The following is an 18,145-nucleotide window of genomic DNA, read 5'->3' as shown; positions in this document are numbered from 1 at the left end:
TCTGGGGTGTTGCTGTACCGTGAGCTGCCAGACCTGAGCTGTAGCTTATGCTGAAATAACAGCTGAGCAGTCTTGGTGCAGTTCAGTTGCTTGTTCGAGTGAGGTTACTTGTGCATTGATTGATAACATTGGATAAAGAACTTGGTCTGGATCAAGACCACTAATTGCCTTCTCCTCATTCCTTTACTTTCCATATCCTGGGCAGCATCTGGAACAGAGATTGCTTTTATTCTGGATGGATCAGGGAGCATTGAGCCAGCGGATTTTGAAAGAGCAAAAGCATTCATCCACAAGATGATGAAAACACTGTATGAGAAGTGCTTTGAGGTACTCTCTACTCTCTTTCTTTAGCAGGATAAAGAATGTGCTGTGCTTTATTTAAGCTGCCTCTTCACCAGAATTTGGGACTATGCAGGTTTGTTTCCATTAGGATGGAAAAGCACTTCCAGAACTTGCGTGTATTCTCGACATAATTTTGCTTACATCTTATCAGTACATTCCCAGTCTTGATCCCAAGAACACTGTAGATATAAAAAGTCTGATTTGTATGCTCAGAAATCCCTAGCTCTGCTATGCTGCCATGCTTGGAGCCCAGCGAGCACCATCTCTGCTTTCTTGTAAGGTGACAGTCATGACTTTCTTCTGGTTTCCTGTCTCTATTCCTGTATTGTAACATCTGTACCTGCAATCACAGAAGCACTAATTAGGCTGCCTCTTCAGCCATGCACCTTACCAGTCTCATTAGCTCCAGTCATGTATTCTGCATGAAGGTACTCTACTGCTTCCTCCGCTGAGGCTGAGAAGTGTGATCCACCCTCTCAAATGTTTCAAGCGTCAGCATATTTTAACTTGTTATTTGCATAGTGGAAAGAAGAAACATTATGTTAGGTGTTGTGCAAATACAAAATGAAGAAATGGTCCATTCTCCAGACTGTTTTTGATAATCAGATCATCATGGAATAGGAATACTCCAAGGAAAGACAATGTGCAGCAGGGAGCAATGAAGGAACAATTCAGTAATATCACCGATAATCCCCTCTGCAACCTGCACATGGGCCAAACACAGCAGGAAAATGCAAGGACTTAAAAACAAATCAGTGTTTCCCCAAACAATTTTTCTCTCTGTACTGATAGTGCTTTCATTTTCCTCAGCTATAATATACTTACAACAATCTCTGTGTCTGCACTAGACATGTTTAAAAGCCACTTTCTCCTGAAAAAAAATCTTCCTTTCTGCATACTCTGGCTAATGTTTCTGTTGGGATTTCTGGGCTAGTTGTTGCGGAGAACCCTCTTCCTCTGAATGAACAGTTGTCACAAGCAGGTGCTTATCTGCTGCTTCCTTCCAGTGCAATTTTGCAGTGGTACAATATGGGTTTGAAATCAGAACTGAGTTCGACCTGCGAGAAAACTGGGATCCTCGTGCCACCCTCCAGAAAGTACTTGATATTGTGCAGGTGTGCAATGTGACAAAAACAGCATCTGCCATGCAGCATGTCCTGTAAGTAACAAAGAAAAGAGTACAAGAAATGAAGGGGATTAATTTCTGGGGCATTTAATGAGTAAGGGAGAGGGACTTCTATGGACATTCAGGTCCTGAAAGCAGTCATTTATCTGGCAACGGTTGAATGGCAGGCAGCAGTTCCTGTGCCATGTTTTAGAGGGTTATAAAAGCCAGCTGTCAGTGCGTAATTCTTGGTGTGGGGGCACTCGGGAAGCAATAGAAAGGGAGACAGCACCTGCTATTTTTAAGATGTGTTGAATATTAAAGAAATTCCCTTGCCTCCTTGCTGTGACTGTTAGTTGCAAGTGCATAATTCAACAAGACTCTTCCTTCTATCTCAAGGAGGGAAGCTTCAACTCAAGGCTCTTCCCTCTATCCCAAGGAGGGAAGCTTCAACTTTCATCCCAAGTTCTTTGTTTTGATGTTTTACCAGGGATTCTATCTTCACTGAAAGTCACGGGTCTCACAAGGACGCAGCCAAAGTCATGATTGTGCTTACAGATGGGGAAATACTCCTGGATGAAATGAACTTGACGACAGTGATAAATTCACCCAAAATGGCAGGAATTGAGCGCTATGCCATTGGGGTAAGTTGGGAATGTACTTGGATCGTATCTTCCTTCCATGTCTTGATAGCACTGAGGGCAGAGAAAAGGAGAAACTGATCCATGCATGGTTCCAGTAAATAAGGGAAGAGGCATGTATAAAATAAGGAGGTGGAAGATAAAGCTATGGTATGAACTGATACTATAATCTCTGTAGTGTCAATTATAATGCCCATGTTCATTCCTTCCTACACCTACGACATTCAGTGCCCTGTATCCACTTACTCTCAGACTTTTCAGAATAGAGTCGTGCTTTCAGTACATCAGACCATCTCGTTCTTCCCTGTACAAAGTTTAGAAAAATCTTTCTAGAATTACTGAATCTGGAGAAGTACTTAACCTTAGTCAAGTCTAGCTCCACAAAGTGTGATTTATGTTTCCCTATCCAGGTTATTCTGGAAAATTATTTTTACCACAAACTGTTGAATGAAGTAGGTGGGGAAAAGGAGACTCTAAAGGCTGCTTCTTTTGATTGATTTGCATCTCTTCTGCAGGTGGGAGGTGCCTTCGAAAAACCAAAGGCCCTAAATGAATTGCGGCTAATTGCGTCTGGTCCAGGTGACACTAATGTATTTCAGGTGACCAATTATTCAGCATTAGATGGGCTGCTTTCAACCCTGCAGCAGAGTATTATTGGTATAGAAGGTAAATAGCAACCTTTCTATTTCGTTAGTACCTTTTGAGAAATAAGGAGAAAGTAGCTTACCCTGTTTCTATGGCATCCTCAGGTACGCAGGGTGATGCTCTGGAATATGAGCTTGCACAAGCTGGTTTCAGTGTGCAGATCTTGGATAAGGTAAGTGTTCTGCATTTAACCCTGCTAAATGGTTGTATGCTGTGCTGCTGCTTCAATACTTGTAAGGATTCAGGAGGTCTCCCACAAGAAATTATAGTGATACAAAAGTGTGAGACCCATGTAGTCAAATCTCCTTTGCAAGCTACTGCTTGCTTTGAATGTGTCAGATAAGCAAAAATATCACTTTTATATAGTCATTCAGTAGTGAATTTTATTTTAGGATGGGATTTACCTCCTGTGACCCCTGTTCTAACCACTGGATCCTTTTTATTCTACTGGGCAAAAGAGCTATCTCCAGTTGACAGCTTTGATTTTGCTGGCATTCGTGTCTCCAATGCACAAGTCAGGGGCTCCATCGTGTTGCAAATAAAATAATTCTGCTCTTTTGGAATCCTCTGGCTTAAAACCTTGGTCCATCCAGGACAAGAATGATCTCTCTCCTTGTCAGGAGGGGGAAATAGTGGATGCTGAGGAGGCTAATGAACATTCAGCAGCCTTGGCTGCAAGGACAACACTGATCTGGTTTTGCAAAAAACCTCACGTAGTAAGCTGGGAGATGTGCAGCTGCTTCTCTGATGCTGGGCAGTCACCTGGTCTTTCTTCAATATCTGGCAGGAGCTGGTAGAACTGCCCAAGCTACAGGGTCCAGGAAAGAGTGCAGGAGTTGTGAGCTAGAAAATATTGCTCCTTACTAAACTGCTTTGCAGAGTGCTAGAGGCAATTGCCCTGTGTTCACCTCTTCTAATTTGCAGTATGTTACTTCTGCAGCAAGTCTTAATGTTTGGTGCGGTGGGGGCCTTCGACTGGTCTGGTGGAATTCTGCTGTATGATCTGGCAACCAAGACCGCTGTTTTCCTGAATGAATCTAAAGAAGAAGCCAAAAAAGCAAAATACAGTTACCTAGGTAATCAGCTTACCCCTCTCTGAGATCAAATGACAACCTGACTGCAGTTTTGCTTAGTTTGTTTGTGTTTAATGCAGTATGGTGGTACTGACAGCATTTACCTGAAGAAGGCCACCTCCTGCAGCATCTTACATGATTTTGAGTGTTTTCTCTAGCAGGGAGAGAGATTCTGATGAAAACACTCTCTCCTTATTTAGGGGAAGATATGACTTGTTTTCTCCTATGAGTAATGATGCCTTGTGGTATTATTCTGTTAACACGTGCCATTTGGTTTCACTGTGTAAGAATACTTGCAATGAAGGGTATTTCTGAGAGCTGATAAGGAGAAATATTTCACTTGTTGTGAGTGTCTGGAGAAGAAATAGCCTGTGAATCAATACTGTTCTTGGCTTGGTGACAAATAAAGCCTTGCTTTTTCACCCCAGTGCTTTGTGGCTTCATGAGCCCTGTATCTCCTGACTGTAGCCTTGGCTGTAAAGTCTTACCAGGTAATATGAGGTGCTGTGGACTGTTTGTGTCAGGATAATCCTTCTCCCATTACCTCCCTGTTACAGAAGCCCCGTAACAGATCTCTTTTTGCTTTCTATACAGAGTGTAATGTTTTCTTCACTTCTGTGAAGGGTGATAAACCTTCCAGCTTGCAGGCATAATAATTTAAAAAAAAAAAAAAAAAGGCAACTATGGTAGATAATCACTCAGGAACTGTGACAAATGCTAAGAAAAGTCATGAAGAGTTCAAGTATGTTTTTCAGAGCAATAATTTATTCAATTACCCAACAAACTACTAAGAGAAGAAAACCTCACCTTTGCTGGCTTTTCTCTCAGAAAAGTTACCTGTTATTTCCTAATCAATATTTTAATGAGATGGTCTTTAATCAAAACCATGGGCCACAACTAGACATGGTGTGGACTCTAGCATCTCATTGCATATGTAGGTCCATGTCTTAGTCCAAACTCTGGGCTTTTTCCTCCAGGCGTAGAGTACAGTATTGATAATGCATGCTATTTTTGCTCCTTGTGTGAATGCACCAGGATACAGTGTGGCAGTGGTACGCACGGAATACGGACCCTTGTACGTGGCTGGAGCTCCACGGCACAGCATGAAAGGGAAGGTGTTGGTGTTTCAGGACGGCCGTCTAAAACAAACCCTGCAAGGAGAACAGGTACTGTGCTTCACTCGCCCGGGGCAGTGTGTCAGGTGGGCTGCACACATCTCGTTTGCTCAAATGCCAGCTGCATTTTCTCCTCCAGACCTTACACAAGCATCCCATTTAGCCAGATGTGCATTACACAGACTTTGTTCGCTCCATAGTGCTTTGGGAACGTCAGAAGAAATAATGAAATTTGGAAAAAGACTGGGAAGAAATTTAGCTAAATGCGGTGTGCTATATTTATGTTCTGTTCTCATGGCTCCTGGGGAAAGAGGTCGTCAACTGTGGTATTCTTTTTCCTCTGTCAAATTGTTGAATAATGATTTTGTTACTGCTAAACTGGTTACAGGATCTGTCCCTAAGGATGGCTGTAATAAAATAAATAATAGGGAAATGATCCACATATAAGTAGATATGTGATGTTTTGTTCTAAAAATTGCTGCAAAGGGCACTAATTCTACAAAGCTATATATAGAGAATTCCAGTGAAAGAGCTGCTTGTCTTTTTCTGGAGCACAGGTTGGATCTTATTTTGGCTCTGAGCTCTGCCCGGTTGATGTGAACCATGATGGGGTAACAGATCTTCTCCTTGTTGGAGCTCCATTTTATCACATTCAAGGGGAAGAAGGAAGGGTTTACGTCTATCGCCTGGAGACAGAGGTAAAAATACTGGTAGCGTAAACACTCCATGTTGGGGATTTTCCAACCATGCCTACATAGTGACAAATAAAACATTCCTGCTTTGTGCTCTCACTGAATGTGCTCTCCCTGTATGGTAGAGGACTGCGGGATGAAGCCAGCAGTCCTGTCTTAGTCGTTAGAATATAAAAGAGAAATAACTAAAGAAATAAAACCGTTCTGTACCTAAGGTATACTCTTGTCACAGTGTGATAAAGTCCTGTCTTTTGCCCGTACGTAGGCAATTTGTTGGTGCAGACCTTGCTCTGCCAAGCAGTGTTCTTTGCAATGCTTGCAAGAAACGTGTGCATGGGTAGTTGCTAAAACTTTGCTTGCCGAGACTTGTAGAAAACAAAATGTTTTGTGGGCCTAGCTACAGGATCCGCTATGCAATACACAGGATATAAGTTAATTGCGTCATTTTGAATGAAACGTGAACTTTAACAGCAGACCAGGAGAAACCCTCTTTGGTGCACTGCTAAAATTTGCTCAGGGCATGTACGTGATGGTTGGAAGCAGAAAACAGGCTGGGCATCTGTTAGAATTCAAATAACGTGCACCCTCTTGTGGCTTATTATTGTAATAGGGTGGAGAAGATGGGATGGTTTCTGTTGTGAAACAAGCTGGGGATCAACTCAATCTGCTATTGATTTAAGAAAAGACAGTGCTTCAGTGTGTCCGCTTGCATAGGGCTGCCAGAGACACTGCTTCTGTGGGAGAATTTGCGTGCTCTCGATGCAGAAGGATCAAGCTTTTGTTCCGAGCGTCAGCTGGTATCTTGAACTTCTTATTACGTTGTTTAGGGCCTTATTGTTCACCTTTAAGCATAAGTGTGCATTAAATTGGTTTTTTTGGGGGGTTTTTTTTCATGTAAGAGCTACTCATGCTACATTTGCTATAAAGGGATTTCTTTCTTGGATGTTTTTCAGACTGGTTCTTTCACCAGGAAAGGACACTTAAATGTGCAGGTGACCTCTCCTTTTGCAAGGTTTGGGTTTACCGTGGCCAGCATTGGAGACATCAATGGGGATGGATATGAGGATATTGCAGTTGGAGCCCCCCTTGAAGATCAGCTTTCAATCAGTTCCTCTTTTGGCAGCATTTACATCTTTAATGGTGATAAAGACAAGATCAAGACCTCTTTTTCTCAAGTACGTGTCTTGTCGGGAATTGCCTCCACTGCCCCTCAAGAGGGAAAAGCTTGTGTTTTTGTAGCAAGAGGCTGGGAGGAAGGACTTCCACATTTAATTGCCATTGATGGGTGAGAAATTTGCAGATGTCAGATGGTTTATGTGACTCCACAGATTGCTGCAGCAGAGCTGCTCCTTAATTTTAATTATTCACCTGTCTGCTTAGGCAAGGGAGCTGGATTCAGGTGCTGCCTATAGAACAGCATAGCTTTTTGCAAGCCTGCCCATCCATTACAGGAAGTAGAGAGTCAGTATTTTGCATCTCACGAGTGTTACAAAATCATCTTTACAGCAGCCTCGTGAAAAGAAGCGTATTTCCTGAAGGGCAAGAGAGAGATCCTGACTTATATTTGTTGATGTTGTTTCCCCCTCTTCCCCCCCACCTTTTAGAGGGTAAAAGCCTCTGAAATTTCTTCAGGACTCCGGTATTTTGGACAATCCATTGATGGTGGCTTTGATCTCACTAATGATGGCCTCCAAGATATTACAGTAGGATCACTGGAGAACGTGGTTGTGCTCCGGTAGGTAATGAGTGCTACTTTTTAGTGTGCTGGGGAAAGGCTTCAAACACAAATATAGAATCTGTGTTCCAAGCACTGTGTAATGATTCTATTTTTAATTCAGCATCAGAGGGACATAAAAAAAAAATTCCCAGTGCTAGAAATTAGATAAAATGTAAAGCCTTTAGTTCAAGTTGCAAAGGCTTTTGCCATTGTATGTCTAAAGGTTTGAACAAGTACGAGATAGTGAACACGAACTGATTAACATAGATCTAGGTCTAAGAAGACCTTGAAGTCTGCAATTCAGCACTGATAATGTAGGTCATTTAGACAAAAAAACAATTTCTTGACAGACCGTACCTAATTTTCAATCAGACATCCGGTAGCTGAGTGACCCGTGGAGTTCATAAAGGCTAAGACATGGCAGACAGATTTGATTTTGTTCTTGCATTTTGTATTTGAAAACATTGTAGATAAAGAGAGAATTTGAACAGCTAGATAATGTGGTTATCTAATGGAAACATAAACACTGTGTTTAATTCTGAAACTCTAGCCATATTGGTGTATTTTGGCTGTCTGTTCCTTCAGACTCTTGGGATTTTGTATGTTCTGAACGTTCCCAGCAGAAACTGGAACTTCTGTAAATAGGCCAGCTTGGTCCAGGTGAAATACCATGGAAATACTGAGCAGTTCTTATTCTTGCTGCCAGGCTTTCTTAAAACATTTTTCCTGTAATGTTTCAGTTCAAAAATTTATATTTGATTCTGTTCCTTATCTGTTCTTCACTAACTAGCTCGAGACCAGTTGTCCACTTTCTTACCAGCATGAGATTCAACCCTGAGAGAATCTTAATTTTCCAAAATAACAGCATTGTTACAGCAAAACTATGTTTCGATACAATCTCAGCTTTACCAGTGTCTCAACAAGGTAATAAATGGGAATTGAGATCAGATTGAAATCTACAGTCCTACACTGTCCTCAGAAATGTGGCACTGAGGACAATTTCTGGTACATCTAACAAAGGATTTTGAAAATCTTGCAGTGTTTGCACAGTTATACATTCTCTACACGGTGGACTTAGATGTGAAAATGTCAAAGACGAGAGTACAGTTTGAAGATCAGAACACCACAACAAGCGGAAAGCTGTTGGTCAGCAAGCACACATGCTCTGAGCTGCAGCTTTACACGCTGGTAGGTGACGTTGGTCAGACTTACTGCAGAAAGAAGGGTTAAGAGGATAGGATTTTTTAACAGAATCTGCACGATGATGAGTCTTTCTTGAAATGCAAAAATACTATGATGGGGGGGTTCTCAGTGTTAGACTTGCTGAGCATGTTTTACAGCTGAGGCAGGAGATGTCATGTGCCATTTTGGTTTGTATTGCTATGAATCAATCTCTGATCCTTTTGTGTGTATGTAAAGTATTTCTAATACTAGAATTGTAGGAGAGGCATGAAGCTCTGCAGCATTAAAGCAAACGTAAGGAAACTGGTTTTCACAATGCGTAACTGAATCACCGAACACATCATCCAGGGGATGTCATGGGAGCCAAATGTATAAAATGATCCAAAAAAACCCTTGACAAGCTTATGGTCCACTGATGGCTATTAAACACAGTGGCCCAAAGAAAACATCTGAGCCAGAAGATCCCTAAATATGCTAGATGATAGAAGCTGGAACAGCGGTGATGCGTGAAGACTTTTGCATTTTAATGCCCAGATATTTTCTCAACTTCTTGTTCTTCCTTTCTTGTAGCCATGTGACTTTGACTGTTTTTCCAGTGTTTTTCTGAGAGTTAAACACGAGCTCCATATGGAAAATGATAACATGGAGTTTGCTGTTCCTGTGCTGGATAGATACAAGCCATCAGAAATGCATTTTCAGGTAATAAAACACTAGCAAAGAACTTTCTCTCTTTCTAGGATGCAAAGCTTTTACTATTAAAAAATAAATAAATTGTGGTTTTCTTAGCCTTTGCACGTCATCTTCTGCCCTCTGCTCCCTTTCTAGTTATCAATACTGTATTTAGTATATCTACTGGGTAGACTTTAGGTCCAGGTTTCCCCCAAACAGATACTCGTATCTTGTTAAGAGAATCTCATCTCTAAGGTCCAACCTCAGATCTGCTAAAAAATTGCTTTACTTTTGACCACAACATTTCTCCTGTGCCTCTGTATAAAACGAGATTAGACGCTACCTGTGAAGAAGGCATGTGGTTTGTGTGTTTTGTGAAGTACTTTTCAGATATTGAGCTCTACGTTGGAACTTATACTAAGACTTATTATTTGAACTTATTACTTATTATGTTGTGTTTGGTAGTAACAACTATACAATTTTCTAATGAAGTAATCTTAAACATAATGAAAATTACGTATATATTTTTTAGTTTATTTTAGTTTTTTGTTTCAAATTGATTATTTGGGAGGCTGAAAACTTCTCATAAAGTTAAAGGTTAAGTTTAATATCCTGTCTCCTCTTGTGCAGTTTAGTAGCAGGATTCCTACAAGCTAATCTAGCTCTTTTTCACAGTTAGTCTGAAATCCAAATCACAGATTCTGAAAAAAATTCCACAAAGCTCTGTAAAGAGGCAGCTTTTTGCTACTTAATAGGAGTCTTTACCACAATTCAATATTTAATTAGCTGTCCATAAAGCAAGGACAGAGAAGTTACGACAACGTTTAGCACTGAGCAATAATGAACACTAATTGGTATAGTCACAGTACTCTTAGGGATTATGATGTTGATGGTACATTTATTTCCTAAGAACAATTTATGAGATTCTTTACTGTTGGTCAGCATTGCTTAGTACTTAGGTGCCTGATATCTAATTATTAATTATCATTGAACCTCTCCAGAAATATCAGCCGCAGACAGTAGATTTTTTTTTTATTGGTGAATAAAACTATTGCTAAAAGAAGTAACCTAATCTCTACAAAATAGTGTGCCTATAAGCTGGCACAGCATATGAACGTATTTATTCAAGAAAAACATATCATCTCTGGAAAAGAAGTTAATATTATTGCCCTGTGACAATCCAAGGGTAAACAACTGGCATTTCTTTAACAAGACCTAGTCCCCAGTGAAGACTTTTCATGTTATTGCTGATAGACCTTCTCCTGGGAGTTGAATTGCAAAACATCATCAATTTAGGACTGACTTATCACTAAAGGGTCTTTTATTTCCAGCTCCTCCTTAATTGAGGTCATGGGAATTTTGGTTTTCAGAGAATGTATGTGTATACGTAAAGATATTCTGAATCTGCTATCTTAGGAAAATTAGGACTTGATCTGACTTGATCTGTGTTTGCTTTCAGTTGCCTTACAAGAAGGACTGCAACAAGACCATCTGTGCTGCTCATTTAACTTTGACAAGTCAGATTCAGTGAGTCGTAGTTGTATTATCCAGATTTTGCATTTAACATTCATATAAAATGTCTTTGTGCATAAGACATTTTCTTCAAATTCTCAGACAAGATTTTCTGTCCTTTTGTTTACATTACTTTCCATTCAATTAATCCTTTCCATAACATCACATTCATACAATGCTGTAGCTGTATGCCTCCATGGGCACTGCTGGGCTCTTCTAGGAAATCTCGGAGGACAGATCAAGGTTTAAACAACTGTAGTCATCCTAAAATCACAATTCTGGCATTTAATTGTGAACATATGATTTTGTTTTAGGCTGATGCACAGCATAGCACTACAGCAAAGAGTTGCTCAGTTTACATAGTCTTAGACAAACAGTAGACATCACTTCATTGTAAAAAGCTACCCTGGGGATTCGCTGAAAGGCTAATCAAGTGGAACGATGCTTAAAAATCTATCCTGGTGTAAAACAGAAATAAAATGTTACGTCAAGTTTGAGATGACTGCCTTCAATATAAAGAAGGAAGCATTTTCCTACACACCCTGAAGAATACTGAATAATTAATTGGGCTATCGCATTATCCTGTGTGTGAAAGCATTTGGAGGGAGTAATTACCAGAACCAGAATGCTTCAGGCCTGTTACTAAATAACAACCCTTAGAAATTACATGTCACCCATCTCATTTTTCTGTCTGCTTCTAGAAAGGAAGTAGCGGTGGGCCACACTAAAGAAGTGACCATGAATGTTTCACTAACAAACAGTGGAGATGACTCGTACATGACAACTATGGTCTTGAACTATCCTAAAAACCTACATTTCAAGAAGGTGACTGTTGAGGTAAGATTGTAGAACAACACTTCAGCTAGCAGCAGACTGCTGAAAGAAAACCCAGCACAGACTCCTGTTAATTTACTACCTCAATAAATCTTGAAGGAAGGTCCAGGGAAGGGAAGGAGCATTTCAGTTGTTAGGACTAGAGCCTGAATACTGGATTTATCTGATTTAAGACTCCCAAGCTTTTATTGGGCTATTTGTACCTAATTCGTTTTATGGGAGCAGTCACAGACTGAGTTGAATTTCCCAGTCTGTTTTTATTCAACATTAAAAAAAGCATTCCTGTTCTGTTGGCAGCCATCCTCTCCTGCTATTCACTGTGGCCAACCAATACCATTAACTCCTGTAGTCTTATCCTGTAACTGCAGAATTGGGCATCCAGTATTCAAGAAGACAACGGTAAGTAGAGATCATTATTTTCACTTTTTCCCTACCTCTAAATAGTACTTTGAGTAGCTGCTCTTGCACCCTCTATGTCTTACATCAAGGCAAGAGATAATTTTCATATTCCTGCACTTTCCTTAATGTCTAATTTCTCCAGGAGGGAATGATGAGCAGAAAATATATTAGCTGTCATGTTTTAACAGTACCCTGGTGAGTAAAGAGTATTTACAGGGTAATCGATATTTTGTTATGTCTTTCTCTTCCCTCAAAATAGGCAAATTTTTCAGTGATTTGGCAATTAGATGAAAGCATATTCCAAAATAAGTCTGCAATCACCGTTAATATCACCAAGTGAGTATTGCTATTTTCACCACAAAATACACTGTGAACTAGAAAGGAAATATCAGAATTCCTGCTCAGTGTCCATGCTATTTATTAGTTGCCAGTTACACAAAACTATACTTGTTCTTTTCAACCTTCTAAAGCATTTGGATCCATGTGAAAAATCTTTCCTTCCCTTATGATAATTTTAGCTTTGCTCATACTTCATTATTTCAGTAAAAGATGGAGCACCCTTTAAGGGTGTAGTACAAATACGTAGTACATATTTGAAAGCTTGCGTTTTCTGAAACAGCAAACTGGGTTCTGGCATTCTCCTTCCTTAGCAGAGAGAACAGATGATTAAAATATATAATCCAGCTCTGTTCCAAGTAAAGCTTTCACTCCAAATGACTGGGATGAAAACATACGTTCAGGGCATTTTTCTTGACTAGGGGCTTTCTAATGGGGGGAAGTTACCTTTCAGATTTCTTTCTTGTCACATTCCTCCCATTAAAATCTATGGGGACTGACTAGTACACAGCATTTTTTAAACAGAGAGCATCTTTAAAAAGGAAATGAGAACTCATCTCTGGCAGCTATGCTTCCTTGCAAGCATGGTTTAAGGCAAAGGTTTCTACATTAATTTAATGTCCAGTTTTGGGAGGGGTAGAAGCTTTAAATTTTAATTAAAGCAATAGTATGTATTCACAAATTAGGGTTGGTTTGCAGGGAGACATTTCAAGGCACTGGCAGCTTTCAAAATCTGTAGTAATACAGGGCTACTCCAACACTATTTACCATGTCACCAAGTGGGCTGGCACCTCTCCATTAATTACTGCCACTCTGTTTCCATCCCTCTTGTACACCCAATATTAGCAGTTCTCAAACCACAGAATAAAGGACCAAGGCAAGCAGATAATAATATTGTTTCATCCGTCCTTTTTTTTTTTAAGTATAAATGAAAATAGCACCGTTCTGACTGAAGAACACATCCTTGATGTCAGATATGCATTCACTGCAGTCCTTACCAAGTAAGTTTTAAGAATATTGAATTATATTGCATTAATTTAGTCAATTAGAAGAAAAAAGATTGAGAGGATGCCTGGTAAGATTCCAATACAATTTCCATCTTAATAATTTCAAGCACTGCAGATTGTCAAAGTCACTTTCTGTGGTACTAGACAGCAAAAGTAAAGAGTCTGGAAGACAGAACAGTAAAGCCGTATCATAGGCAGGGGGATACCTAGGGTCTCCCACTGCTTAGCTTGTAAAAAACAGACTTCAGGATAGGTTCAAAGATGCATCTAGTTGATAGACTGCATATATACACGCATATATAGACAGACTTCATAGACAGCATTCCAGTTATAACAAATCCGATGATGCTCTTAATTACATAATGCATCTGGGTCATGGGATGTACTAATTTTTAATAATAATCTAATTCACTTTTCACTCAGTTTGATTTATCATTCTCTTTAGACCAGTTTCTTTAATGTACGTGAATGTTAGCGAAGGACTTCTTGAAAACAAAGAATTCAAATTTAATGTAAGTATAGCTTCAAATTTAGGTCATCTGATCCATCTGCAATCAGGACTAAAGAACGCTTATTACCTTGCCCATTTTCTTCCGTAGATAAATGGAGAAAATCGCTTTAACGCTACCATCAAGTTACAGATTTGGGTTCCTATCAGTATACAAGGTCACAACATAATAACGATCAAAAATGCATCAGGAACACAGGTACTTTTTTCTTATTTTTTTCCTAATCCAATACCTCTTCACTGGTCCTTACAGAGAAAAAAAATCATATTATTGCAGATTAGAGTGTTTTTAAAACCTACACTACAGAAACTTTACATATTGACATTTTGTAGCATCATTCCAGGCACAAGTTTGGCCAAACTCAACAAAAGTTCATTTTTAACGTTAAGTGAAAAGGTGGGGTTTCTCCCTTCTCTGTCCCCAACTGGGCTAAGAATAGTTACTTTTGTTCTCACTGTCCAGAACTGGTTGTTGGGTTTTTTTTCTTAAAAAAAAAAAAAAAAAAAAAAAGGCATTTGTAAGAAAGACAATATAGTAAGGAAAGAACTTTTAATAATCTAAGATTAAAAAGGTAAGATGACTTCTGTGGAATTCAAAACATTAATTGAGCCCAAAGAAGTATTCCCCCCACTCCCCTTCTCAAACGTCAACTCTGTTCTCTCCCCACCATCACCCCTCAAAAAAAGTACATATGGAAACATCTTGGAGCAGAGGACTTTTTTGGGGGGTTTTTTAGACATTTTTGACAGTGTATCATACACATTGGTAACTGATCATAACACTTCTTCATTGTGCCAACATTTAAAATATCATACATAAAAAACAGTAAAGGAGAAAGGCAGTATCAGTGACTTAGTGCTTGGAAACATTGCACTGCTTTGCTCACTGGAAGAGGCTGCTGTTTTGTAAAACTTCATTGGCAGACTCAAAGGTCAGAACTTCTTTGTGGAACTTAATGAGCTGCTGCTTTATTTTCCTCATGGCAGATGCCGATTCCTTCTTCTTGTAGGTCATGGCTTTCAAAAGTTTATCTGACAAGTAGTGCAGCCAGAGGACGTTGCTGTGTGGATGATAGTCAGTCCAGCTGTTGGAGTTTTCCGCTTTCATTTGCCTGTAGATATCACACTGGTAGTCCCCTGTGCCTTCAAATAGTTCTTTATCAGTGGAAAGGTCACAAAACACAGTTAACCCATCCTTCTCCAGCCGAGACAAGGTATAATCTATGATGTTGACGTGAATCCCTGCTGTGGGGATTGTGTGCGTTGCCCCATTCAACACATAATTAAGCTCCTTTACATCCGTTTTCTTTACCAGCACATTCCCCCAGTGCAAGTCTCTGTGCTCGAAGTGCAGTTCCTGTTCTGCCACAGCCAGGGAAGCAGTGACCTGGTGCAAAATACTTTTTGCTGATGCCACTGAACTGAACCTGTTTCTCATACGCTCCAAGTCACTGCCTCCAAATTCAAACTCCAGAACCATGAAGAGCTGCTCATCCCCAAAAAGGTCTGGCCGATCATTTTCTGATCCCGTTACGTTGTGGTATTTGTCCCAGGCTTCCAGGAGATACTTAGGATAGGCCCCTTGAACACAGTGCACAGAGTACAAGCTGATAAACCCAACAGTCCTATTCACAGACTCTTCAGACAGAAGACTGAGTTCTTTTGAAATAATTATCTCAGGCAGAATCTCTCCAAAGCTCTTTTGAGGTTCACCATTTACTCTTTCAGTCCCCTCAATGGGAATTATTTTTAAGGCCACAGGTCCTCTCTCACTATCGATCTGGAAGACCTCTCCAAACACCCCTTCTCCAATTTTCTTGCAATCTTTCATCTTCTCTAAAGGAATGCATTCCTCAAAAGCAATAGGCCCCTCCTGGTGGCATTCCCCAAACACCTTCTCTGCATCTGTAAGCATTAGCTCCAGGGCAGAACAGGAATTCCTGGGAGCCAGCAGGACCATGGAGGAAGCAGACCAAGTGCAGCAGTGAGCCTCACCAGCAGATAGGGTTGCTTGGTGCCCTGAAAGCTGGGGTTTCACAGAAGGGGTACAAAGGATGCTGTTGCAGGAACTCTCTCCTGTGGTAACTTTCTTCTTCTTATGGAAGGACAAGGATGCTCGAACTCTACCCCAGGAATGGGAGCTATTGAGGAGTGAATAGTCATTGTCTCTTATAACTACAGACATCTCCAGAACACCCTTCTTCATTCCTTTTTGCTTCATCTGTGGTCTGAAAAATGAGTTATTGGGCTGCTGCTGTCTCTCATTTTTGTGCCTTTTTGGACGGAGCCTTGTTTGCCTCCCCCATCGGCTGGCACTGAAGCCCCTGATGCAAGCTTTTCTACAGGTGCTTCCCTCCCCAGAAATGACCATGGTACTTTTATGTTTATTCTCCAAGGTTCCTTGAAGGCCCAAAGGAGATACTGGCTGCTGGCAGGCAGGTTGAATATCTGCCTTCTTGTTGCATTTCATGCTTGTCAGCCACACTTGCACTTCTTGAGGGTCTAAGACCACCACCGGCGTAAGCTGGTAGTTCTTGGTTCTGCCTCTCTGACAAGGCAAGCTTCCTTTTGTTGAATCTCTCCTTGGATCATCACACGGTTCATCAAAAGCGGCACCGGCACAGGGTGCAGGGCGCTGTGGCTCACGGTTAGCAGGGGGCAGCGCTGCCTGAGGAGCGGCTGGGGCTTTCTGGGGCGACAAGGAGGCTTGTGCCCGGCAGCGTCCCCGCACCGACGCCCTCAGCACCCTGCCGGACTTCTGCTCCGCCGAGCCCGCCTCACCGCTCCCTTCCCTGCCTTTTCGACAGGACCGTCCAGCCCCCTCTTCCCCCGCGCTGTCAGCCCCCGGCAACGGCGGCAGCTGCTCCGAGTCTCCCCGAGATGACTCCAGCGAGCTCATGGCGCTGCCGGCCGAGGCGCTCCGCCGCCTGCGCGGCGGGGAGTACAGCTCCAGGCTGCCGCCCAGCCCCGAGCCGCCCTCCGCGCTGGTGCTGAGCAGGAGCAGGGACCCGAGCTCGGCCGGCGAGCGGCGCCGGCGGCGGGGCCGGCGGCGCGGGGGCGGCCACTGGGGGGTGCTGCACAGCAGGGGGCGCCGCGCCCCGCAGGGCGGCCCCTGGCGGCGGCGGGCGGCGCCGGACGGGGAGGGCGAGGGGGAGGCGGGGACCGCCGGCCCCGGCGGACGGTTCTCCTTCTCCTTCTCCGCCGCGCCGCCGCGGCGGGTCCGCAGGCGCCAGGGGCGGGCGGGGCGCTTACCCAGCGGCTGGCGGCGGCGCTTGCCGGGCGGCGAGAAGTCGGGGTCGTCCGAGGGGGCGGAGAAGGTGCTGGAGGCGGCCGAGGCGGTGCTGGAGCCGGCCGAGGTCGAGCTGAAGAACCGCTTGCGGTCCTGAGGCGGCGAAATCCATCGGTCGGCCGCCGGCAGCGGGCGGAGGTGCCCGCCGCGCCGCGAGTAGGTGCGGAGCAGGCGCGGCTGGAGCGGCATGGCGGCAGCGGCGGCCCCGGGCCAGGCCCTGCCTGACGGGGAGCCGCGGCGCCCGCCCGCCTCCGTTTCAAACGGGGTATCGCGAGAACTGGGCGGGGCGGGGGCGAGAGGACGGAGGGGCGGGCCCCGTCGCCAGGCCCCGCCCCCGGCCGCGGCGGGCCCCGCCCCCCCCCCGCGGTTTTGGCGCGCGTGGGGCCCGCGGCCGCAGCGCTGTGACCGTTCGGTTTCAGGAGACGACGGAGTGCGGGGTCAGCCCTGAACCGGTGCCGGATCTCCGGGAGTATTCCGGCGGCACAGAACCAGAGGTGAGCGGTGCTGGCACCGGCTGCTGCTGTTGGGACAAACGCAGGTGAGCCGCGGACACCCGTGGCAGCCGGCGACTGAGCCGCTCCGTTGCGTTGCAGGGCGTTCGGGACGTGCGGTATCAGTGCGTGCGCTGCTCCATCCGAACCGACGGAGACAATATCACCGTGACAGCAGAATTGTCTTTAAACAACCCGTACCAGGTACACACAAAAGACCACGCTCCTAACACCTGGTACCTGCCAGAGGTTCCAGGTAAGGGTTTCTTCCACATCGCAGCGGAGATGTTGCTCTTCCACGTGTGATGGTATTTGCTGACCCTGCAGAGCAAGAGGAACGTTTTACCCACGGCAGCGTCTCCCAGGAGGCACTCGGCACTTAGAAGAAATGCTGCGGTCTTCTTCCTTCCTTCAGAAATTGCTCTTAGTGAAATGACTCTTCCAGCACCGCAAGCTTTCATGGCTCCAGACAATTTGTCCTGAGTAATAGTTACGCATGAGGTTATATACACAAGACACAGTCTGGTGGCAGAACCGTACAGGGTGGTTCTTACAGTCTGAATAAGGATTTGCTGTTGCAACACTTTT

At 43.2% G+C, this 18,145-nt stretch overlaps 2 protein-coding genes across 5 annotated transcripts in view; one reads left to right on the top strand and one right to left on the bottom strand.

Annotated features, from left to right (window-relative positions):
- The window catches only part of ITGAE (integrin subunit alpha E), a 39,953-nt gene that overhangs the window by 10,435 nt on the left and 11,373 nt on the right, over window positions 1–18,145 (top strand). For 2 of the 4 annotated variants that reach the window (XM_075517706.1, XM_075517704.1), the window contains exons 12-33: window positions 206–327; window positions 1,350–1,501; window positions 1,938–2,091; window positions 2,604–2,754; window positions 2,838–2,905; window positions 3,674–3,809; window positions 4,842–4,972; window positions 5,479–5,619; window positions 6,567–6,788; window positions 7,218–7,348; window positions 8,121–8,254; window positions 8,370–8,518; window positions 9,083–9,211; window positions 10,641–10,708; window positions 11,395–11,530; window positions 11,825–11,926; window positions 12,186–12,262; window positions 13,186–13,263; window positions 13,715–13,781; window positions 13,869–13,976; window positions 17,486–17,560; window positions 17,660–17,761. In XM_075517706.1, the coding sequence (XP_075373821.1) occupies window positions 206–327; window positions 1,350–1,501; window positions 1,938–2,091; window positions 2,604–2,754; window positions 2,838–2,905; window positions 3,674–3,809; window positions 4,842–4,972; window positions 5,479–5,619; window positions 6,567–6,788; window positions 7,218–7,348; window positions 8,121–8,254; window positions 8,370–8,518; window positions 9,083–9,211; window positions 10,641–10,708; window positions 11,395–11,530; window positions 11,825–11,926; window positions 12,186–12,262; window positions 13,186–13,263; window positions 13,715–13,781; window positions 13,869–13,976; window positions 17,486–17,560; window positions 17,660–17,761 (2,633 nt within the window). Of the gene's footprint in view, window positions 1–205; window positions 328–1,349; window positions 1,502–1,937; window positions 2,092–2,603; window positions 2,755–2,837; window positions 2,906–3,673; window positions 3,810–4,841; window positions 4,973–5,478; window positions 5,620–6,566; window positions 6,789–7,217; window positions 7,349–8,120; window positions 8,255–8,369; window positions 8,519–9,082; window positions 9,212–10,640; window positions 10,709–11,394; window positions 11,531–11,824; window positions 11,927–12,185; window positions 12,263–13,185; window positions 13,272–13,714; window positions 13,782–13,868; window positions 13,977–17,485; window positions 17,561–17,659; window positions 17,762–18,145 lie in introns of those variants that run through there. The other 2 variants (XM_075517707.1, XM_075517708.1) reach the window with 2 other exon arrangements.
- On the bottom strand, window positions 14,279–17,333 carry HASPIN (histone H3 associated protein kinase). Its single transcript, XM_075517709.1, has one exon. It carries the CDS (start codon window positions 17,253–17,255, stop codon window positions 14,661–14,663), a length of 2,595 nt encoding a protein of 864 aa, XP_075373824.1. The 5' UTR covers window positions 17,256–17,333; the 3' UTR covers window positions 14,279–14,660.

The sequence above is a fragment of the Mycteria americana genome, chromosome 15 (assembly GCF_035582795.1).
Source record: "Mycteria americana isolate JAX WOST 10 ecotype Jacksonville Zoo and Gardens chromosome 15, USCA_MyAme_1.0, whole genome shotgun sequence".
NCBI lineage: Eukaryota > Metazoa > Chordata > Aves > Ciconiiformes > Ciconiidae > Mycteria > Mycteria americana.
This window is presented reverse-complemented; position numbering and strand designations above follow the sequence as displayed.